This window comes from Cyprinus carpio, chromosome B12 (assembly GCF_018340385.1).
Source record: "Cyprinus carpio isolate SPL01 chromosome B12, ASM1834038v1, whole genome shotgun sequence".
NCBI classification, from domain to species: domain Eukaryota; kingdom Metazoa; phylum Chordata; class Actinopteri; order Cypriniformes; family Cyprinidae; genus Cyprinus; species Cyprinus carpio.
In genome coordinates, this window is record NC_056608.1 from 18185259 (window position 1) to 18210287 (window position 25029).

Sequence of the window (25029 nt, forward strand, 5' to 3'; positions counted from 1 at the left end):
ATTCAGGAAAGTGAACGTCTGACCAACACGCAGTGATTCTGCTGTCCCACTGTAATAAGATTCAGCTGTTTAAGTCTCCAGTCTTGCGCTAGAAAACGGGTTATATATAGCCATTCTTCCATACATCACTGCTGGTCTCAAAGGAGGGTGACATTTTGCTGAGGAGAACTTCTCTCACCTCCTCTTAGGTGATTCACAGGGGTGAATCAGCTGGAACAAACCATCACAGTGTACTCAACCTAAGCAACGCACATTATAAGATCAGCCGATTGTTCACAAATAACCTGTTTCCCGCTGGCCTTTTGAATTTCTACTGGCTCTGTTTCAAAATCTAGTGAGCTGCCTACATAGGGAAGCTTGATTCACAACTGAGTCCAGTAGAGTTTGGTATTAGCATGTTAGAAGCTAACACGATATGATAATATGGATAAAATTGCATTGCACATTCAATTATTGGGGAAAAATAATCAACTTTTAAACTACACTGCATTTTACTGATTCCTTTCAGTATTGAATAAGATGTTTTAATTTTTTGAAATATAAAATATTAGCATATTGTGTAATTATATATATATATATATATATATATATATATATATATATATATATATATATATATATATATAAAGTATAAATTTGATGTATATTTATATAATAGCAGTTTTGATTATAAATATATTTATTCTTTATATGAAATTTTACAAAATAAAATATTAAAATGTATTCAAAATAATATATATTTAATATATTTTTAAGAGCATGCAATTTCTAATAATATCAAATTTTTTAAATATAGTATTATACAGTATATATACATTTGCAGCGTTTTTATATTTTATTTATTAAAACAATTATTTATTTATATACATTTACATTTATATAAAATCTATTTAATATGCTGACTTAAAATTTGTCCAAAAACAAGGTATCTTAGCAAGCATCATAATTAGGTTGCCTGCCTTTTGGAGCAGTCTCTGCACCTATGATCCCTTACTATACTGCCTCTGTAGGCAGCTCACTGTAAGAATTGGAGCAGAACAAGTACTGTATGTTAGTGTTATTTATAAGATAGTGGCTCAGCTTTCTATCTGTGTAGGCGAATTAAATCCGTGATAAAAGGGAAAAACTACAAGCACTGTTTTGAACATGGTAGCGCAAAATGTCAAAAGGATTAATTTTGCGGCCCATTCCTTTCTGATTTTTCTGTTTCATCGTGGGCCAAGGACTCCTGGGCTGGTCTTTATTCATGCCAGACACAAGGAGTGGAGTGTCCATGTATGCATATCATACTCACAGGCCTCCCAAAGCAATTACCAGGCCGTACTTGCAAAGTGTGTATGAACTAAAAGACCAGGGCTTGTTCCACGCTCTTGTTTGCTGTGCATACCTAATAGCTGTTCCGGATATGGCGTTTGGGTTGCAGTTGGCCATAACTCATGGCTGACAGCCTTGGGTGGGGGGGAGGGACAAAGCAGGCACTTCCTAGCTAGAGCGCAGGATTGTGTGCATTAAACCTCTGAGCTCCTATATGGCCTAGGAAACATTCCTTACATTAGTTTATATAATTTAAAGACAAGGGCAACGTATGTAATTTATAAAGCATGAGTTTTATACTCAGCAAGACAGATGCGAGATGCACTAATATCCACATGCATGCATGCCAAATGTTTCAATATTCAGAAATGTAGAATATGTCACTGTTGAATATAATCCTAGATTGTTGTGTCTCTTTTCCAATGACTCTCACCCTAAAGTAGGGCTGCACAATAAATCGTATTTTAAACGTGATCATGATTTCTGCTTTTAGTCGGTTTATTAAGCACATTCGTTTGCGATACTCTCCTGCTGTTGTTGTTGTTTTTTGTTTTTGTTTTTTTTTTTGGGGGGGGGGTCAGAATGTTCAGAAATCAATACATTTTCTGACCAGCGGTTGCCTTGATCTTCCAAAACTGGCAACCATGCACTTTCTGTCATTACAGAAAAAGCAATGGCGAGTTGAAAATGGCAAAAATGTAATTTGTAATTTAGTGATCTCTTCAAATAAGTGTCATACAACCAGTATGATTTATTTCATGCAGTTGTTTGCTGTGACTAAATCTGCAAGCAAAAAATGAATTGTGATTTTGTAAAAGTGCATTTATTCTGATGAAATGTAAAAAAAAATAATAATAAAAAGAATAATAATTAAATAAAGCAATAATAATTGTGTTTAAAACTATCATAATATATTTGTGCAAAATAACTGTGATTAACCATTTGTGCAGCCCTACCCTAAAGTCCTAATTTCACCTCTTACTAATGGATAGAAGTTGCAACCCTGCTGACTGTGATCTCTTTCTCTTCTTTCCTCTTTCTTCTTTTCATGCTCACTCTATTTGTTGCCCATTCAAATATCTTCAACCACCCTTTCATCCTCTATTGGGAATCCTCTATGATCACATCATCTCAGGGTTTTGGTTTTGTAACATTTGAAACAAGCGCAGATGCAGACCGCGCAAGGGAGAAATTAAACGGTACAATCGTAGAGGGACGCAAAATTGAGGTGCTTTCCTAATCTAACTATCAATACCTCACCATCCCCATCCCATGAGAACATAAGGGCTGTCGGTTTGATGGAACATGCTTGCACAGTCTCATTTCACTGCATTGCATCCAAAATGCTCACTCGCTGTGTGCATGCTGCATGTTTCATGTGTCTTTGGTTTTGTGGATAAGTATTACTTGTGACATATGTGATAATTATTGTTTACATGTGTGTTTGATGTGCATGCCATCAGATTTGATTCTTTTTGCTTTGATGTGTATGTGCAACTGTATTTAAAGAAGCTTTTGAACTTTTTATCATCACTTACAGTGTGTAAACCGATGTTCCATCTTTAAAAATATACATTTTATTTTCATCTCGAGATATCAAAGGCCTGTCAGCGTAACTTTAAATCCCACTTGTTTATCCCAAACAGCCGAGGTTTATTTCTTCTTTCACATGTCTTGCTCGAGGACACATTCTCTTTTTCTCTTTTTTTCCCCTCTTCTCCACGGGGCTATTAAGATTTTCTATAGGACAATTAAGATAATTCATGTAATGCACAAACAATACCTAGACCTATATATCAAGGGAGAGTCGAGGCCAGTTGTTTCCTCAAGCTAAATGACCTCCATGGGCCCTGTGGAACGGAAAGCTATTAACGCTAATTAACATGAGGGTGAAATACTAACATGGCTTCTGTTGCCAGCGGCCATGTTTAAATTCCTTTGGCACCTCCCAACAAGCTGCTTGGCCTCACTGTGTGTTACTAAAGTCCCTTTAAAGCAAATCAGTTCACTGAAGGCCATCTTGGTAACATTCCTGAGTGAATATTTTTTGTGTAGTGCAAGTGCAGCTCCTATTTACTTGAAGGCAGAGAGAAATATATACATTTTTTCAGGCTGGTACAGCTACAGTGCATGTGCAAGTGCAAATAAACCAGCCGCCATAAGTGTTTCTGGTGTTATGTGTAACCTGAAGAGCTTGTACAATATGACTCCTCCTTCCTGAGGTTAAATATAGTGCTCGTGAAGCCGCCGCCTCAGGGTTGTAGTGTCTGGGAATATGTAGAACTGTCTAGACAATGTGGCAGATTAAATTGCGGAGAAGGCCTCAAGGAAGCTCCCTCAGCTTGGCTAGTGGGGAATTCCAATATACTCTGGGTTTCATTAAAGCCCATTTCCAGAGTTGCTCTGTTTCATTACATGTTGAACCAGATGTCATCATCCAGCTCTTCTACAAACAGCCTGAATTAGATCCTACATCCAGCAGGAAAACAGAAGATCAGAGCTTGATGGATCGCTTTCATTTTTAGTATCTCATAATTTTTCAACTGATAATTAGAGCATGTGAATGTTTTTTTTTTTTTTTTTTTTTTTTTTTTTTTTTTTTACTTTTATACAGAGAAGCATGAACCAGATTTTTGTCACACTCATGCCTTTGGCATATGTGCCTGTATTCTTTGTGTGTTTTGATTTGGAATTTGTTTCTTATATCTACTTATTCTTCACAGGTAAATAATGCAACGGCACGAGTAATGACAAACAAAAAAGTGGCCAACCCATATACAAACGGTAAGAGCTTTTGTTTTTCACCATGAAAACATTTAGTGCCCCCAAATGTAATTTTATACTTAAAATGTATGAATTTCATTATCAAACCAAGCAACATATGCACAAACCATATGCACGGTACCCTAACAGTATTTCTAATGTAAAAAATAAGTTAAAACCCAATTCTATATATTTTTTTATAAATAATTAGATAAAAATATAATTAAAATGTTTTTTAATTAATTTTAAACACAATTATTTATTGTTTTATAAATAATTTAATAAAATTATTTTTTTTGGTACTATTTATTTATTTATTTATTTATTTTTACATCTTTTTGTTAAATGTTTTGTTTGATAAATGTGGGCTCTTTAAAATATAAATCCCATTTGGGTTGATATTTAACTATGAACAGTTACTATGAATAAATATTTTTATTATTTATTTTCATTTTGGACAGTACAAATAATTTTTAAACTTTAAAACCCAATTCTTAAATTTTTTATGATTATTATTTATTTATTTTTTTTAAAATAATATATAAAATATTATTTATTTATTTTTTATAAAATAATATATTTTTAGTTCTTTAAAGGAAATTCCACTTGGTTTGATATTTGGTTATCTAATGCAGTTTAAAGTTTGCAAATTCTTTTTAGGGCTGCTGTTTTAAACTATCATCAAATATAATATGAATGATGTAATGTCCACTTTGTTTCCCCACTAAAAAAGGGGCTTAATGTAAAGATTGAGCTCTTCCTCTACAGCTCTCCTTATGCTGTTCGGGAACTCCAGTGGGAGAGCTTAGCTGATAGGGATCAGGGTAGAGAGGTGGCTCCTTCAGCGCAGGGGTCTTGCTGGGATCCTGAGCTCTTCCGTTGATGCTCATTCCCTCAGACTGCAATGGAGAGAGAGAGACAGAAAGGGAGAATAAAAGAATCAAATATATCAGCAGCAGTGTAGACCCCCCAACTCTACTTCAGTCACAGCCAATGGGGAGTGAGAGGAGGCTATTTTACAGCCCCCATCTATCACTGACAGCACACCGGACAGCACTCACTACTCTCTTGCTCTCTGTCTCTCATTTTCCCTCTCCCTTTCGCATCCTATATTGCTCGCACTCTTCCGAATGCCCCAATATTGCCACCCCTAACTCCTTCAACTTAATGTCGCCTTAAATATTTTCCCATCATATCACATCTCCTCCTCACCCTCCTCCTCCTTTTCTTTTGTTCTTTCCTCCAAATCTCTACAGTTTCTTTTCAAATTTGCGCAAGTCTCTTTAATTAATCGGCGAAAGATCGAGAAACAAACACTCCACAGGTCAAGGCGATAAGCATTCGCAGCTAATTCTCTCTTCCCCTGTGTATTCCTCTACAGGCTGGAAGCTGAATCCAGTGGTGGGAGCTGTCTATGGTCCTGAATTTTATGCAGGTAAACTGCATTTGAGTGTTGTGGTCACAGGGCCCCGCTCTGATACTTACTTTGATTCACTGTTCGTCAGATGTGCTTTGATTTCTAGATCAAATTCAGACACAGGCGCTTCAGAGAGACACTTAAGAAATTATTTTAAATCGCGGCCCAGTTCTCCCATCCCACACGGTGCATTTGACAATGCGATAATCAGCCAGGCCATCATTTCCCACTGAGATGAAACAGTGGTACGTTTTCTGTTTTCTGAACCGAAGATTAGGAGCTGTCTTTATTTGATTGACTTTGTCTTTTTTGTGCTGTTGTTTGCCCTCTCGGTCTTTGATTTCTTTATTGCCCTGAGTTCTTTGAGCCCTTTGCATCCTAATGAGGGGGAAATGGTATTACAGTATTTCATTTGGAAGAAGTGCTGAGCACATAGCAGCTCTTTAACGGCCTGCCTTTTTGCTCATTAGACTAAAATCTGTTCATTTCAGGACAGCTTTACAGCAAAACTCTAAATAACCATCGGTGACAGAAAGCAGTCGTTTATCATTTTTATCTGACTTTTCCCCCTCCCTTTCCTCCCTCCCACCCTTGATTCTAGCATGCATAAACGCACATTCCAACACAGGCGTTACACGAATCCAATGTGCGCGGTATGCATATGTACCGTGCATAAAAAAGCAAATATGCTAAGCAATCCGGTGTGTGTAAAATGTTTATGCATGCTTTGACCCCTAAGTATGCACTGAAACATGCATGTGATTCCTTCTCTAATTGCAACAAATACACCTCCATGCCTCCCATGTGAACATACACCTTCCCAAAACATCCTATCAAATCAGATTTCCCCTGGTCCAGCACTTCAACGGCTTGGCTCGGGGAGCTGGTGTCGCTTGATTTATTGGATGCTAATTTTTCAAGTCGTCTTAACATGCCTCTAAAGTTCGCCAAGCCTAAACGACACCATATGCCTCCTCTTTTCCCTGGGGGGCGACCGGTGGAGAAGCGACAAAATGGAAATAAGATATAGATTTCGCTTACTAAATAAGGAACCTTCCGGAATGGCCGAAACGGACGCCCACGTGTTGCCCCTCGTTTCCCTCCCACCGTTCAAAAAAGAGGGAAGCTTTCACGTGAAATAATTATGACTGCATTTAATGTACTTTGTTGGGGGAGGGGGCGGTGCTGAAATCGGATGTAAAGGTGATTAATCACTGTTTATCAGTCCGAGTTTCTGTGCGGGAGATCAGCGGAATTGGGCACCATAAATCGTGCGCTGCTGACAGCACACTCCGTCTCCATTCGTCCGGGTGCTACAGGTTTATTGTCCTCAAATCCCATTCAGGAGAATGACTGATGAGGGCCGCCGACTGCCTGCTTTTAACCTCTTCCAGGGAAGTCGGGCTTCTCTCTTCCCCGTAAGACTCCCTTCCTGGCTCTCATTTCTCCACTCCTCTAGCTTTTCACAGCCTTCTCTCGACATATATCGCTAATTCTATTTCTCTCTTCATCTAAGCCTGGGGTGTTTTCCATCTGCCCTTTTCTTACTCACTCACTCTATCTTTAAATCTCAATATCTTCCTTCTCTCGTCTTCCCTCAGTCTCTCTCTCTCTCTCCCTCAGGCTCTTAACTAGCACTTGGTAGCCAAAGCCAAATTAGAGATGCAGACACGAGGCTGAGGCTCTAACCGTGCACAGGAAACTTAATTGTGTAATCTTAAGGTTGTTTTCCTACCTTGCTCAATCCGAACGGGCAGCACGTGCATGAAGGTGCAGAAAACATAATATTGATTGATTGACAGCTCTCTCAGCCAGTGAATTCGGTCCATGGCAGCAAGTTAAGACAAGCGCAGCCAATAAGATTAAAATGCAAAGCAAGAAAGAGAGCAAGAAATGTTCATGTTTTAAATAAAGATGATAAAATATTTTCAGGGATGTTTGGTTCCAGGCCATGTGTGTCTGATACAGAAAAATAATTGGCTCAAAACGGCTTTTTGTAGAGGGAATCAGAGTGATGCTCACTTCCAAACTGATCTTCAAAAATGTGTCATCCCTTCAGCACTTTAACTTTAGCGCCCCCTAGGTTTATTGCCACGACTACACCCCAAAAACGTAACAACATGAAGTATGCAAATATTAAGTATATTCAATCATTCACATCTCTGTTGCATACTTGTGTATAGTACATTTGGGGCCTTATATTGAAGCACTTAATGGTGCACCTATGTGTAGGCACTTCTTTAAAAGAGCTGGAGCATTGTGGGCATTTTGTGCTTTTTCAATTATAAAACCACTCAAATAGATCCATAATTGAAATTAAGCAGTCTAATTACAATATTAGAAGTATCGGGGGAGGCAAAAAACTCCCTTTAGTCTAGAAATGGTGTAATTTTCCTCATGATATGGGTTTATCGGTGGTCTGATTATCTAAAGACGTTTCACAATAGCACACAGTCTGAGAGAGTCCCTCACCCGGCGATTTCCAGCCACACCATATTAAAGGAGCCAGTCTTGCAGTAAATGAAAGAGTCCCAAAGGGGTAGGGGATGTAATTGCCCCCACACCTTCATCCAAACAGCCCAACGGGATGCTTTCCAGCACTAGAGATGCCCCTGTGTAAACCCAGATAAATGCAGCAGTGTGTCAGCGTCCTTGTCGGTTTAAACTGTAGATGTGCAGGTGGGAAGGGTTTCAACCCTCTCCTCCTTCTCTTGTGTTGAAATAACAGGGGCGCACGAGGGCTACAAGGATTTATGCTCACGTACACTTTTGTCGTTGTGTGTTTCGGAGGCTTTATGGAGTGTCATAACTGGCTGGAATGATTTATGGCTTATTATTGAATCGGTGCTGCGTGCAGACCCATAGCTCATTATGAGATTACATTTATGTACGTCATGGCACACATAATGTACACACACAAAATCAAAGAAAATATAAGAGCATTGCCAATGACTGGAATTGGGGATAAATTGACCATGGCCTGGTATATATCAGAAACGACCACTGTTTGGCATATTCACACCGACTCTATAGCTTAAAAGGGACAAATTAAAATGTCAACGGCTCTGTGCTATATCAAAACGAAAGAGCAAACGCCTTACCTTCAGCCATCTGTCTTTCTTTTTCTTCTGATGAAGGGCCATGCCGTACCTCTCCACCACTGATTGGTGTGTCACATACAAGAGGTTTTATTGTTTGTTTGTTTGTCTGAGAGGAAATAACGGAGTCAAAGGGAAATTATACCAGCACTTGCAGACCCCTGGGCCAAAAGTTTACTGAATGTGAATCGAAGAAGTCTTTACACCAAGGCAGTGTGCTAAATATATATACATACATATATGTGCTTAAAATAAACCCAGCTAACCTCATTAAAAGTGGTAACTTTGACACATATTGACTATTAACTGAGTGCTGCTTGGCTGATGTCTGTACAGTAATGATCAGGAGGAGGCACAGGTTTTGTTTGGGGACATGAAATAACTGAAAAAGGCTGTCTTGCTCCTCTGAGACACAGGGTAGACAACGATAGTGTCATCGGAGCATAAATGAGAAAGAGAGCTTTGTGGGCTGCACTGCTGGGCTGGGTTTTGCTTGCACATTACTATGGGTAATTATGGCACTGTCATTGACTCATCAGGGCCATACTCAGTGGAGGTTAAAGAGAGGCTTGGGTGTATCATGTTCTTGAGTTCACTTTTTTTTAAACTGTTGAGTAAACTAATTTTCCTGATGTTGTCTTTGTATTATGTAGGTTTTTTCTATAATTCTCATATATGTTTTTCTAATGTCTCATTCTCTCATATTATCTGGGTGAATCTCACACTCTCAAACCTGTCAAGAACATGCACAGGTCATATGTCACAAAAATATGATGTGCAAATAAATGGAACTGCACACTTAGAAAATTACTCATTAAGTAAAACATGGATGCAAGAAAAAATGAAAATATATAACAAAAATATCTCTTTAGATTTTGGGGTAAAATGTAGTCTGAAATGTAGACTGTTTAAAAAAGGTTAATATTCAACAATAAAGTTCATTAAGTAACATTAGTTAACTTTAGTTAACATGAACTAAGAATGAACAATCCTTCTACAGCATTTATTAATCTTAGTTCATTTCAATTTCAAAATTTACTAATGCATTATTAAAACTGAAAGTTGTACTTGTTAACATTAGTTAATGCACTGTTAATTAACATGAATTAACAATGAATGACTGTATTTTCATTAACTATCATTAATAAATGTGACTAATAAATGTATTGTTCATTATTCGTTCATGTTAGTTAATACTTTAACTAACACTAACTAATGGAACCTAATTGTAAAGTGTCACCAAAAAAAAGTGTATTTATACTTTGTCGTCCAGTCAGATTAGAACTTATGAAACTGAGAAAGAGCTTTCCATTTTTATGTGCAATATCCATCTAATGGATTGCGGGCAGTCTGTAGGCATCTGTGGCTGAGACTGTGTGAAATGTGACCTGGACATGTTTTCACCTATTTATTGTTAAACACACTGTTTCAAGTTTCATTCTGTCTGTTTCACTTTCACATCCGTGTATGTTTCCTTAACATGCATAAAGCCTGATTCTCTCTCTCTCAACTCTCTGCCACCTCTCCCAGTCTTGACCCTGAGTTGTCCCTGCTCTCCTCCAGGCTGGGTCTGGCCCCAGTGGTGGCGAGAGGCTGGGGAAGAGTGTGGTGGGAGAGAGATGAGGGATGGCACCAGCCTGTGATTGCATCTCTAAACAATCCTCTCCATCTGCTCTCTCAGCCCCGCGTGCCAGCACCTTGTGTCTCACCTACAACAACCTACCATCTCCCCTGCCTCGCACACACCCCTCCAGAGCGGGAGAGCAGCCAGACACACTCACACACCCCACGCCCAAGCTTTCAGAGATAACCACAATAGAGAGGCTTCCCCAGACAAGGGATGCCTTAGCATTTCATTCTCCAGGTGCTCAGATTAATGCTAAGTATTCAGTTGATAAAACCTGGAAATTTTAATTTAGTGCAGTGTGTTGCTTCCCATTTGGTTTGGATTATTTTTAAGAATTTTGCATATTGTTGGGCCTGTGTTGTTTATGCTCTCATTTAATTCTTCATGATAAATCAATTGTGTCAGATGCACAATATATCTGTGCCTCAGTTGATAGCACAGAAGTTGATATTAGTGTTTAAATTTTTTTTTAAGATTATCTTTGCCATCATGTAATGATCACTTAAGCTTAAAAAGTTAGTTCACCCAAAAATTAAAATTAGCTTGTGTTTTACTCACCCTCGAGGTATCCTAGGTGTATAGGACTTTCTTCTTTCAGACGAATCTAGTTAGAGTTGTATAAAAATTGTCCTTGCTATTCCAAGCTCTATCATTGCAGTCAGCGGTTGTTGCAGTTGAACAGTCCACAAGTCGTCAAATAAAGTGTGCATTCATAATAAACGTGCATCACACGGCTCCAGGGGGTGAATAATGACCTCCTGTAGTGAATCCATGCCTTTTTGCAAGACAAATATCCATATTTCAAACGTAATAAACACTTTTCTCTCACTTCCGTTATCTGTCATACGCGCAAGCAGTTCCGGCGGATGATGTGAGACGTCGGCGTTGTGTGATTAGTGATGAACGTGGAGAGAGAACAAAACAAAACGCCGGTCATTAATTAAAAGTACAAACTGAAGATTTGCAAAGAAAAAATGCTGGAGGATTTCAATATAAACCAAGAGACTGGTTTTTCTTTGCTAAAGTAAGGAAACTTTGCTTCCTTTGCTCCTATAAACAAACTCGCGAGACTACATAAAGCATATCTCAGAGGCATGCGTGCTGCACATACATGCTGCGTCATCTGCCGGAATGGCTTCCGCATATGACAGATAACAGAAGTGAGAGAAAAGTGTTTATTTCATTTAAAATATGGATATTTTTCTCACAAAAATGCATGGCGATGAACATCGCTCATTCCTCCATGTTGGCGGGGAGCAACAAACCGGAAAACAAAAACACAGGAGAAGGGGCGCTGCTTACTTTTTGTTTGGTCCGCTGTTCTGTCACGATACTGCATGAGCACTGGAACGAGGAGACAAGTAATTCTTCAATAAACAGTCTGTATTACCTCAATCGCTGGGAACACAAGGAACATGGGAAACACTAAGCACACAAAATGACATATAACAGTGGACGCCAAACACAGGGTTTAAATGCACAGTAACTAAACGTGGGAACACCTGGAACTGATAGAACTAAATGGGAACAGGAAAAACCAAATAAGGACATAGAGGGAGAAAACCTGGGCAGGGAAGGCACAATGGGGGAAAAATACAAGACACAGGGACACAGGACTGACAATATCACCTTTTGATTTTGAATGACATTTTTGTTTTACTTCTGTAGGATAGACACACTTTTAACGTTATCAGGTTGCCACAAATATGGGTCCTGAAGCAAAACCAGTTGAGAATCACTGGCTGTATCATGCTGCCATGCTTGATGTGTTGTGCCAACATGACACACCGTGTGACATCCGTCTGAGTTGTTTTAAAGCATCACATTTTAGGATGACAGTGTGTTGTCACACTACCAACTGAAAGCCGATTGGCGGTGACAGGTGTGCCTCTTAGAAGCAAAAGCTTATGTCACCTTCTTTCTTCTCTCCTTTTCTTCCAGTGACAGGCTTCCCCTATCCCACCACAGGGGCGACGGTGGCTTACAGGGGCGCCCACTTGAGAGGCAGAGGTCGTGCTGTCTACAACACGTTCCGCGCCGTACCTCCACCCCCTCCCATTCCTGCTTACGGAGCGTGAGTAACCATTCACCCGGCCAGAACATACACATACAGCATCTGCAAATGGCTCACTTTGTTTCCATCCAAGCCTGAGGCCATTATTAGGTAAAATTCAGCACTTAAAAGTGCTGTTATCAAAGGGCCATTTTCGCATTATATGTGCTACCGCCTTAACCTGCAACATGACCGCTTGATGGCTATAAAGTGCGTTACACTCTAATGGCGAGCGCTACCAGTTTTCCCCAGTGACAAGACAGAGCAAAGCCCATTATAAAGCAACATTGTTTTTCTCTAAGCACAGAAAATGGCCGTCTTTCCTAATCTGCTCAATTTTTTCCCTTCCTCACAGTCTGGAGTGCATTGTTTTGTCTGCTGAATGAATGCATCGCTGCATAATTTATTTTCTTTTCTATACAACACGAAGAAACTCCATGGATGTTCGGCACTGATGTATTGTGTTTTGTTATTTCTTGTTGTGTTTTTGCAGTGTGGTTTACCAAGATGGCTTCTACGGTGCTGAGATCTATGTGAGTATGCTCTGTTTTTCCCAATTCCAATGCTTTTTCCACTGTTTCTGTAAAAGAACGCAACATTGAGGACATGGTGCTCACGTTGCTCGCGTTCGCTGAGCCTAAACTGAGCAGCTGGTGCTGAATCTTTCATAAGGCCAAGGGTCAGCTCAGGTCACCATGTGCAAATCCACCAGGATGGCCGTTTGTGGTGTACTAAAAGCCTTGTTGGCATCCCTTGTGCATACTGTTACATGGCACAATGAAATCGCACATGGCTCAACCACTTCCAACTTGGCTTCCTTTGAAGCCTGTAGATGGTGTCTATGGATTTTAAGATAAAACTGACATGTACAGTGTGGAATAAACCAAAAACGAACCCCCCTACGTACTTAACTTCTCATTTTTCCACATTTTATCTCCACCGCTGCTTGGTTTTGCTCTAAGTGGGTGGAAAATCATGCCTGATCAAGTTGATGAAGTCGACGTTACAGTGTTTTTGTTTTAATTTATGGCACGCGTTTGATCCGCCTTTCCCTCAGCTTCCATTTAAATACAGCCCAAAGGCCTCACGCTACAGCCCGAGATTGTGCCCAGGCTCTATTGTTTTTGACAGGCCGTCAGAACGTATTAGACAGTCAGGTGATCAGAGAGCGTGCCTCCCCTTCCCAGGATTATTTCACTGCATGAAAAATGGAAATTAATTCAACATTTAGATCTAAAACAAGACAAATGAATGTGGACGTAACTGCAATGCCTTTACCTGGCACGCACGATAGTATGTTTGCCGCCAAGTTTGCAAACTCGTAGCCAGGTCCATGGCTACAGTCCCAGATAGATCTCGTAACGGTCGAACGGATTTTGACGAATGCACATAGTATGTTTGCTTGCCAATAAAGTCAGAATCCTTCTCTGTGGACCACCCCATCAACTTTTCGAGTAACCTGAAGTTTAGATAACTTATCAAGAATAGTTAAAATAAAGATTACTCACTCTCATGTTATTCCAAACCTGTATGCTGAATATTTAATCGGTCTTCACCATGTAACTTGATGTTTTCTTCACATACAATGACAGTTTGTAGTGATCAGGTGCTGTCAAGCTCTAAAATAGCACTGTTAATGTAGTCCTTAAGACTCATGTTCAATATATACACTACCATTCAAAAATCTGGGGTCAGTAAGATTTAAAATAATAATAACATAGGATGCATTAAATTGTCTGTAAATATACTTATTTGTAATATTTGATATATTGTTTTTTTTTGATTTCTATTTGACAAAGAATCCTGAAATAAAAAAATGTATCACAGGTTTCATAAAATACAGAGCAGAACAATTGTTTTCAGCATTGATAATAATAAGAAATGTTTCTTGAGCACCAAATCAGCATATTAGAATGATTTCTGATGGATCATGTGACACTGAAGACTGGAATAATTATGAAAATTCAGCTTTGCCATCACAGAAATAAAAAAGATATTAAAGTAGATTTGAATAGAAAAGTTGTTTTAATTTGCAAAAAACGTTTATCCATATTTACTGTATTTTTGATCTTTTTTTTTACATTTTTTACAATTTTGTATAAGAATTTATAAGTGTTATAAATTTGTGTAATTTTGCAATGTAAATTAAGTCATCATTCACTGATTTTCTTCAACTCAAACATTACTGGTTTTCAAATGTCTCCTAACCAAATGCCAAGATGTCAAGGTTGAGATTTTACAGTGTTTTGATGGCAGGCAATGGTCAAAATCTTGAAAAATTATTATTATTTTATTTTATTTGAATGGCATGAAGCTAAGTAAATAATGACATAAATATTGTATGTGGTTGATCAATCCCTTTAAATCCATCTGTGTGAGCCGGTGAAACCACCAGAATTAGGAAGCTGTAACTTCTACAGAATCCATGTACACAATCTTCTGTGACCTGATTTTTCTTTGACTCCAGTAGCTAAACATTTGATCTTAGCAGAGTAGCACCGGACATTAATCCCGAGCTAAAAAATAAATGAGAGCATCTATAATTCATCGTGCAGTCCTGTATCTGCGATGCCTCAGTCCTGCACGAGCTCTGGCACCGCGATTATTCACATAATGTACCAGTGCTGTCAGCGTGCTAAAATAACAAAGAGCGGAGCTATGTTTCATTAAAACAGACACTTCAATAAACACACCAGCCACTTAGATACTCCCTTACAGCAAATACATTCCCCGTTGTTTAAAGCTTGGCATGTTTGGAGTGTAAGCATTCACAAAACGTCACCCTGAGAAGACTAGCATACGATGCTCGGTTCTTGCAGCTAACAGTCTCTCGGCTAATGTCATTTGATGCTGCTCACAACGCACCTATTAATAACTGGCTTGAATGGAGCAATTAATAGCTTTGTCAGATGTCATCTAATGCTTATACAAGCAATATTTAGTGTTGTCTTGTGCCGTTCTCCAGCCACGGATGAGCACGTTGTGTGTGTCAAGACCGCTCCCCTGGGCATCGAGCCAGGAGACTCGTATTGGCCAGCCACATTAATTAAAAGGCCCCTTCAATAGCTTCAGCCAAATCTTCCATTTGGTTCATTGGCAGTAAGCAAACATTGACTGATTTTAATTGTTTATACCAGATTGCCACTTACCATGCTGATCGATAGTTGCCCAGCCCTGCCATTTCAATTGATGGGATTGATGCACACTGGAAAGACAAGCCGTTGGATGCACCCGCTATTGCTGCACTCAGCGTAGATAAGTGAAGACGCTCAGATGGTTCACTTTCGGACTCGGGCTGTTAGGCATCTGTGCCGAGATCTACATGAAGAGCTAATGCAGTCAATCTGACAATTCCCCATTAAACAAAAAGGCTTCACAAAAAGCTGTATTGGCAAACTAAATACCACCTAAATCACTCAGTGTTGATTTTAGTGAGCATTGACAGGCCTTTTCAGCAGCACTCTTAAGGTTGTAACTGAGCTTTTGGGATTCACTGCATTGTTAGGATCTGCAAAGAGATGGGATAATGTATGAACAGTCCAGATGTATTGTGGACAGATGGTTCTAAAAAATTAATGTCACCGATGCCCTGCTGTTTGCATGTTTCTGACGGATGCCCTTATGTAATTGACAGGGTGGCTATGCAGCATACAGATATGCCCAACCAGCGGCAGCAGCTGCAGCGGCCTACAGTGACAGGTAAGAGTCTTGTGTTTTATGTCTGTCTATCATCACTTAGTTGATGCTTCAAGACCCATTTAAAACAACACAGGTTATTTGGGTCTATGTATATTAGACCTGAAGGCATCTAAATGCAGTTTTCACTGAGATATCAAAAAGTTAACTATTTCTTAATGATCTAATCGAAACCATTTGAGGTGAGGAAAATGACAATTTTTGAATATGAATGGAACTAGCTATCCAGGTTCAGATATCTTTTTATATATATATATACAAAAATGTATTTTTCAGGCTGCTGAGGTTAATGCAGAATTTTTTTTTTATATATAGACAAAGAATTTGGTTTTGGCTTCCACACAGTGATAGTATAAAAGCCATTTATTAAGTCTTGGAAATAAAAAAACAAAAAAAATAATTATATTGCACTTAATATTTTATCTCACACAGTATAAATGGATGTTTATACATGAAAGTATATAAGTGTTTTTAGACAAAAAGTCCTGCCCTGTTTCAAAAAGAAATCTGTCAATATACTCTAAGAAAAAAAATGCATTTATCAAGCCACTTCTTTGGGTCTTACCTCATTATCTGATTTTAAGAGTAAACATGATGGTCATGAGTAAACAGACCATGGATTTTAAGGCCTGGCAGGACATTATGCACTGCAACTTTTAACTGCATTTGAGTCATTCTGAAAAGTGTTTTTCCTCAGCTCTGAAAGCCAGGTATGAGTTTACAGATCTGCTCTCTTATTAAACTGGGTTAAATTAGATCATTTAGACTTTGCTCCCCTATCTTTGGTACACTCTCGCCCTTTAAACTTGAATTCAACCTGAATTTCCGTAACCACTTAGCTTACTCACTTCAGGCCACAGGGTTGAGTGTGTATGTGTGTGTGAAGACGAAGGTGGTGCAGGGTTGTCAGTAATTTATCCAGGACCTGTGGGGACCCTGTCAGGTTGGATCAGGCCAGGCACTGGTTTAATCTAGGCAAGATTGAGCGTGTCAGTGCCGATAAGGCACGGCCCTGCCTGCCAGCCTGAAGAGCCCAGATAATGTAAGATTTATCAGAGCCAAGCACAGATCCACATCAGAGCAGGTGACAAGACTGGCATTCCACCGCACTTATTTCAGCCCCCTTCCCGCGTCCCCTCTTTCACTCCAGCTCTCCTTTTCTCTCTCTAGCTCTTTCTGCATCGCTTGTTGTTCAGCTCCTTGCTTCCACATAAGCCAGCTCTGCGTTTTGCACTCTAATTTGATATGTCATGGCAGAGGGGTTTTAAAAGTGTTTAAATGACACAGACTCCTGAACTCACCTCTTAAGAGAGTATTAATTCTCTTATCATTTACTCACGTGACTTTCTTTCTTCTGCGGAACACAAAAGAAGATATTTTGAAGAATTTTTTAAACGTTTTTGTCCATACAATCAAAGTCAGTGGAGTTCAAAATAACATTAGATTCCATTGACTTCCATTGTATGAATAAAAACAAACACTGGGACATTTTTCAAAATATATATTTTTTTGTGTTTCCCAGATGAATGAAAGTCATATGGGATTGGAGCAACAGAATGAAGAAAGAATTTTTAATTTGCATAGCGTTCCATTTTTAAAAAGATTGCTTAAAGGGATAGTTAACACAAAAATGAATGATTTTGTGTTTCATCTCATGTTGTTTCAAACCTGTGTACATTTTATTTCTGCGAAACATAAAGGAAGATATTTTGAAAAATGTCTTTTTTGTCCATACAGTGGAGGTAAACAGTCACCAAAACTGTTTGGTTATGAACATTTTTTACACACAGGAAAAACAACATGTTGTAGAAGTGATTTTCATTCAGAAAATGTTAGCAAATTTAGAAACAGCAAATAACACGTTGAATTAAACATGACATTTCGAAACAGAAAAACTTAAAAAGATTTTTTTTTTTGTAAAACATACTCCAATAATCTTTATTTACAACTAGCCTACGTAAAAATCTTTTTTACACTGCAGTATCTTCTTTTGTATCCCTCAAAAGAAAGAAAGTCACATAAGATGAGTAAATGATGACAGTATTTTCATTTTTAGGTGAACAATAACTTAATTATCAAATGGAAACCACTTTAAAGGAGAAAAATCACTCTTTTTGAATACAACTGGAACTAGCTATACAGATTTACTTTGGAGTGGGTCATTCCCGCTGCATGTTTAAGCTGCAGGTTAAGTAGCCCGTCCTGGCTGGAGTGTTTTGGGGATTCCCAGCCACCCTCGTCTGCACTGTCTGTCACAAGCAGTTAAAATCCCCTCTACTCGGCTCTCTCACTCCACTGAGCTGGCCTGACCTTTGATGTTGTAATAATCCCGGACGACAAAAACCTGGTCAGATCCGATAGTATTTCCATATGTAATAGCATGTCTGGGCCCAGGATTTCCCCCCTCTCTCCTCTTTTCTCCTCTCTCAGTCTGTGCCCTCGGCACCCGGCTCGGCCTGCCTTATCTGCTCCCCGCAGGCCCTCATTTGCAAGCGAGTGTTTGTAGGGAAAGTCAACAAATGAAGAAGGGAAGTGCTGGGGGTTAATAAATAAATAAAGGAAGAAGTAAGGCCCATCTTGGAGGAATTAGTTCCAAATCGGTACCAATGAAAAGAGTCAGAGAACGCCACCAGCCCTGTGCCTCTTTACAGTGCATCCTGGGTAAACAAGAGAGGGCAAAGGAGCATGAAAAGGATAAAGAGGGCAGTGAACATAAACTCTCTGCCTCCTTCACTCGCTTTTTTAATGCACACGCACAACAACACAAAATCCAAAGCATCCATACATCTCTTTCCTTGCTGAGTCCTTCCTGTTCTGCAGTACTTTTAGAACTTTGTAACTTTGAAAGTTTGAATTTGCTAATGTTGTCATTTAAGGAAGTATTTATAGAAAATGTGTTTGTTTGTTTATTTATTTAAACTTGATTATTTACTTGCTCACATAAGCATGAAAACTAAATGAATTCATATATTTTTGTATTTTTTCATGTTTGAACTTTTAATGATAAATATTTGTGTAATCATATTTCGGATAAGAGTATCAATGAATAGCATAAACCATCACAGAATTGATCAAATCCTTTGATATAAAAAATATAGATTTTTGTGCTATTTCTTTTTCCACTAAAATTGTGTCACTTCCTGGTCAACTTTGATAGTTTAAAGGGATTATAACATGAAAAATAAATTATATAGAGAGTCTACATAGAAAGTGATGTTGAGAACATAAAAAGCAATTACACAAAATTTTGATTAGAGAAAATAATTTTTATTCTTTAAAAAAAAAGATTTATTTTACAAAAATGGCAACATACACTCAAACAAAGGTAATAAAATTATTTTAGATTCACCCCAATGTTCACTTATTTTGTGATAAAAGAGTTATGAGTTTAATATTTTATCCAGTATGATAGGGATATATAAGTGTACCACATGGTAGAAATGAGCGTGCAGTGCTGCTGTTGGTTCTTCATTTCTGTTTTCCATTTTCTTCTCTTTTCTACTCCACTGTGTTTTTTCTGTCTTCTCCCTCTCTGACCAATATAACTTTTACCACATGCTCATAAGATAAAATACTTTTACTCCAAAACAATAACAGAGCACCTATCACTTTTAACACACTCTTACCTTTATACTTTGTATTTATGGCAAGCCAGTGATTGCATTTTTATCAGACAAAAAGAAAGAGAGGGCAAGAGAGAGGGAGGAAGGGTGTAGTGATAATGGGCCTAGTTCAGATGAACAGCATTCACTGGAGCATACCATCTTCTCGAAGCTTCAATGCCCTCTCCGTTTCTTCCTTTTCCTGCAGCTATGGCAGAGTCTATGCAACAGCAGACCCTTATCACCACACGATTGGACCTGCAGCCACGTACAGCGTGGGCACTATGGTGAGTCTAGAAACGTGATGCATGAAACATTAATCTATGCCCTAACATTACACAGACCCAAGCACCCCAACAACATACAAGGCAGAGTCCAGTGTAACCATTATAATGCTGAAAGAGATCACTGTGCATTCTGTTAAATCTAATTGAATTATAAATAGTACAATTGTAAGTATTATAATACTGATTGAAGGATTGCTGTGAGCTGAAGATATGTAGTTGGGGTGGCTGAAGTATTTAATATTGTAAATGATCATATTCATATTCAGGGTCCAAAATGACCAGCAATAATTCATTTTTTTTTTTATAAATAATACATATAAACAATATGATTTTATTGCTCTTTTTGTACATATATATTAGAACAACAACAAAAAACTAACAACTGTGCAAGCCACAACTATTTTTGATTTATTACTTTATTGGTAGATGATAGAACCTTTTTTATTTTAATTGCTTTCTTCAGCTACACCACGAATCATTCTTAAAGACTGCAACTGGCCAACTGGCAAAGTGTTTTATTTACTCGTCAAAGCCGATTTATACTTGTATTTGGCAGTTGGAAAGTGTTAATTTTGGACCTTGTTTACATTTGCATTATTAATGTCAGGACTATAAATATATGTTTATATATTCATGTTTGTATATTCATATAATCATCAGCTGATATATGTGTATGTGACAATTTGTCAAGATGGATCCTGGGCATTTTGTATCTCATTAAATGCATTGAGGTAATCCAACGTACTGACACTTGATTAGACCTTCTAAATGAGACGCTTTCCTTTGCATATCAGCAAATGTGGGGATCGTCGTCCCGTTAATGTTTGTTTTTAGCTAGCTTTTGCAGCTAACATCAAAGATGAAAAATTCTCAAACTCCTATCTGAACACAAAAAGAGAAAACTCTTTATGATTTTTTATTTTTATTTTTTTTGCGACTGTTGGTCGGGACTTTTCTCAAGATTAACGACCATCAAGCGCGTGCAGCAGCGTGCCGAGGGAGATTAAAGAAAAGGTGAGAGATAGAGGAAGAACGACGGGGAAAAAAGAAAAAGATTCCATCGCACCCACCTCCCCCTGCCCATGAGGCTTATTGGACAAACACTCTGCCTAAGACAAATGACTGGAATTTACCAAGTCGACATCCGTGTGATTCTCAAAACCGTACTATTCCCCGGTGCAGCTGCTAGCTAAAAGCTTTCATTAATTAAGACCATTTTTTTCCTCTTCATTTACTTAATTAAAACTGTGGCCTGTGTTGCTTTTTTGCCTCCTTTTCTTTTTTTATCAAATTTTCCTCCCTTTCTCAAGATTTAATTTGCCACGTTAAGGCATAGCAAATATCCTTCGGCGCTCCTCCGGTCGAACGAGGGCCGCAGGGGGGCCGAAGTGGGCACTCAGAGTTCTCAGCGATGCCAGGACCGAATCAGTTGCGACTCAAATGAGCGGAACTCCTCTCAGTACTTGCACAGAGCCTGCTGAGAATGAAATGAATATCATTAAATCATATTTGACCAGCAGATCACAAGTAAAAAGTATTTAATAATGAGCCCCTCAGAGGGTTCGAAAAAAAAAAGTTAGTTTTTTTTTTTTTCTCTGTTTTAGAAGAGTTTTTGTGACGTTTTTGGGGTGTGTGTTTTTTGCAGGGTGTTTTTTGTGGGGAGAGGGGCATAGTGGATTTTTTGAAGTTTTTTGTATTTGGCAAGAGCAGAGGAGGGCACTACTGCAGTCCGGTTAAGGAGAGGTCTGAGAAAGCAGTGTGTGTTAGATGTCTCCAATCAGATCAACCTGAGGGCCAGACGGCCGTGATGGAGAGGTTCGATCCAGAGCAACTGATGAAACACACTGGGCTGTTTTAGTCGTTACCTGGTTGATCCATGAAACTCTGAACTCTGACACCCATCCGAGTTGAAATTCACAGTGTAATTTCTTTCCAAACTTGAGACGAAAGGGAAGAAAATTTCAAACCACTGTTCACCCAAAAGAATCTATTTAACACTGATTGGGTCCTTTTTGTTTTTTCATCTTTGATGTTGCAGGCTAGCCTTTACAGAGGAGGTTACAGTCGCTTCACACCCTACTAGAGAGAGAATCAATCCAAACAAACAAACAAACAAAAGAAAACAAACACAAACAAACAACCCAACCTCATCTACGTTCAATAGAGCAAAACGCCTCCGGGTCATAAGCGAACCTTCCCCGAACAGTCACATTTGGGCTAAAGCTCTTCTTATCAACCTGCTGTTATCCAGCATTTCTGTTGCTTGGCTATTGATTTGGAATCTGTTTTGTTTGTATTGAAATGTGTGGTCCGGTAGTGGAGGGGCTGAGTGACAGAGGTGGGGGAGGGGGCTGTCCAATGAGTTTTCTCATTTAGTCATGCCGTAGATTTATGGGCATGAGCTCAGCTGATTTATGTGGACAGGGAGCGGGCCAGTAAGTGAGTTTATTTGCCTTACTAAATGGTACAGCAATGAGCAACTTGAGCAAAACAACAGCAGCGCTAGACTCGCATACGTATATTTGCAGTCTTTGCATTAAAAGCCCCACTGAACACCCACTTATTATAAGTAGCGATGACTGCTATTCATTAAAATATGAAATGAAAAACCTCTAAGGTTTGCTTATGCTATCTGTAAACTACTAATATAGCCTTACAATTTTTTTCTCCAGTAAATATCAAAGGGAAATATGGATATAAACATTTATTTACAAAGCTCCGGCTTTCTCTTATGGAGTCTATGATTGTTTACCGATACTATATTGTAGTAGTGTTAAAATTGATAGTTAGCTACATGGACCCTTCATGAAGCATTTCAAGTAATTCTCTGTCACTCACACCCTCTTTCACTTTGACATACTGTTATATAACTCAATGAACATTTATTGTCTGTATGATTGCAATTGTATGTCATTTGGGGATTTTGATGTCAAGTTAGATGTCAATTTTTTTTTTTAGTATTTGGTTAAAAGTATTCCATTTCCACAGATAGACTTCAGATGCATTTTATGGGATTTTTTTCAATACAATAAATTTATTATTGTTATTATTATTATTATTTAAGTAAAAAAAAGAAAAGAAAAAATAAGGAATAATAATAATAACATTTTAAAATTAAAATAAAGAATAAACTATTATTATTATTTTACTATTAAAGTTGAAATAATAATAATAATAATAATTTACGTTTTTTTTATTATTATTTATTTATTTATTTTAACAAAGCAATAAAATCAGCAAATCTGGTTAGTTTCCTCATACCCTAAATCTAATTTTATTTTTTATATGCAGTAATAACAATAAAATATCTAACAATGACATAATGTAACAGTATAGTACTTGTATTATATTATGTTAATGTATCTTTAAATGTCCTATTTTTAACTAAATCTGTATACAAACACGTCTGCCTGTATCAAAGCAAATATTCATGAAGGAAGGCCTCCAGCAAGGTTTCCTTCAGTTTTAATCTGTTAGATGTCACATAAAGAGCGTACACTTAATCAAGGCCGCTTCAGCTGCTCAGAAAGCATTCTGTAAATAAACATAGTGCAGTAATGTGGAAAGAGAGAACACTTCCCCACTACACGGTCTGTTGCACCCTCTAGCTGATGAGATGTCCAGAATCCCACTGCAACAACAGAGATGACAGGGGGAGCAATTACCGCTCATTGCTGAAATCTCCATCACGCTTATGTTAATATGGAAGATGCAGTCTGCTTAAAAATAACTTTTAATCCCATTTTAAATAACAAAGATACAGACATAAAACAGACTATAGGTATTTATAAATTGAAAATAAATTTTAAAAAACATCCCACATCCCTTGGGAAAATGAGAGTACTGGTTATGATGTTCTGAATGACATGTTTCAGTATTGATTTGCTGTCGAGTTACAGGTTAAGAGCTGAGAGTATGTGAACAATCATAGATCTTTGGGACATTATTGATCAAGTCCACAATGTATGTGGAGGGAGGCCAACCTAAGACTTCCAAATATGAGTGGGATGATTTAAGATTGTGTGGGGAAACAATAAGAAAAGGGACAAACATCTGAAAATTATTAGTTAAAAATACATTTCATATATATATATATATATGTGTATATATATATATATATATATATATAATATATATATATATATAATACATTTCATATATATGCAAACCATTCAAAAGTTTGGGGTTGGTGTTTTTGAAAGAAGTCTAAGTGCAAATACAGTAAAATATTGATATATAGTGATATTATTAAATATTATTACAATTTAATATTGTTTTTATATTTTAAAATATTTTAAAAAGTCATTTATTTTTATGACGACAAAGCTGAATTTTCAGCAGCCATTACTCCCAGTCTACAGTGTCACATGATCCTTCAGAAATCAGTCTAATATTCTTATTTGGTGCTCATATAACATTTCTTATTATTATCACTCTTGACAACAGTTGTTCTGCTTAATATTTTTGTGGATTACTTTTTTCAGGATTATTTGATGAATAGAAAGTTCAGAAGTACAGAATTGTTTTGGAGTATAATTTTTTTCTAACATTTCTAAATGTATTTGCTGTCACTTTTGATCAGTTTAATGTATCCTTGCTTAATACAAATATTAATTAAAAAACAATCTTTCTGACCAAAATGTTTTGAATGGCTGTATATATGTAGTTTTGATAAATATGATACAAATATATTCACCCAGACATTAATTAACCAAAAAAATATATATAATGTTACCCTGTATTTGATTTTTTTGGAAAATGTAAAAGATGAGGTTTAAAAGGTCTCAGTCTTGACCTATCATATCTGTTTTTATAAAGGCCCACTCATATGATCCTCATCATTCTTTTCTTAAAGGAGAAGCACTTTTACACTAAGTTGAGAGATTTTCCCCCAAGGTGACATTCCCCTGAGGCCCAGCACTTTATTCAGAACCTGTGATAAGACATGCCAGGCCTTTAGAGACGAGAGAGAGGAAGAATGAGAAAGAAAGAGTTGGGGGTTGCAGTTATCCTCCCAGTGAAATAAGGCCTCCCTCGTTTTCTGGTTCCTCAGGGTGTTGATCATGTCCTTGTGTGTCTCACACACACACACACACACACAGCCCAGTAAATAGCAGCCAGCACCCCTCAAATGGAATTGTAAGGGTGGAGTTATAGAAGAAGGGGAAAGAA

General features: G+C 37.9%; 1 protein-coding gene and 1 long non-coding RNA gene across 14 annotated transcripts in view; one reads left to right on the forward strand and one right to left on the reverse strand.

The window, feature by feature from the left end:
- LOC109084702 (RNA binding protein fox-1 homolog 3-like) overlaps nt 1-25029 on the forward strand; it is a 384371-nt gene that overhangs the window by 355211 nt on the left and 4131 nt on the right. For 7 of the 13 annotated variants that reach the window (XM_042735816.1, XM_042735815.1, XM_042735827.1 and 4 more), the window contains 8 exons: nt 2450-2542; nt 4038-4098; nt 5459-5512; nt 12161-12293; nt 12766-12805; nt 15907-15971; nt 19779-19857; nt 21896-22822. In XM_042735816.1, coding sequence (XP_042591750.1) covers nt 2450-2542; nt 4038-4098; nt 5459-5512; nt 12161-12293; nt 12766-12805; nt 15907-15971; nt 19779-19857; nt 21896-21940 — 570 coding nt within the window. In that variant the 3' untranslated portion in view covers nt 21941-22822. Of the gene's footprint in view, nt 1-2449; nt 2543-4037; nt 4099-5458; nt 5513-12160; nt 12294-12765; nt 12806-15906; nt 15972-19778; nt 19858-21895; nt 22823-25029 lie in introns of those variants that run through there. The other 6 variants (XM_042735823.1, XM_042735825.1, XM_042735822.1 and 3 more) reach the window with 5 other exon arrangements.
- Nucleotides 4692-10809, reverse strand: LOC122139248. The gene is made up of 3 exons (XR_006156133.1): nt 10778-10809; nt 8596-8701; nt 4692-4976 (listed from the first exon to the last, which is right to left on the reverse strand). It is a non-coding gene; the product is annotated as an uncharacterized LOC122139248 (long non-coding RNA).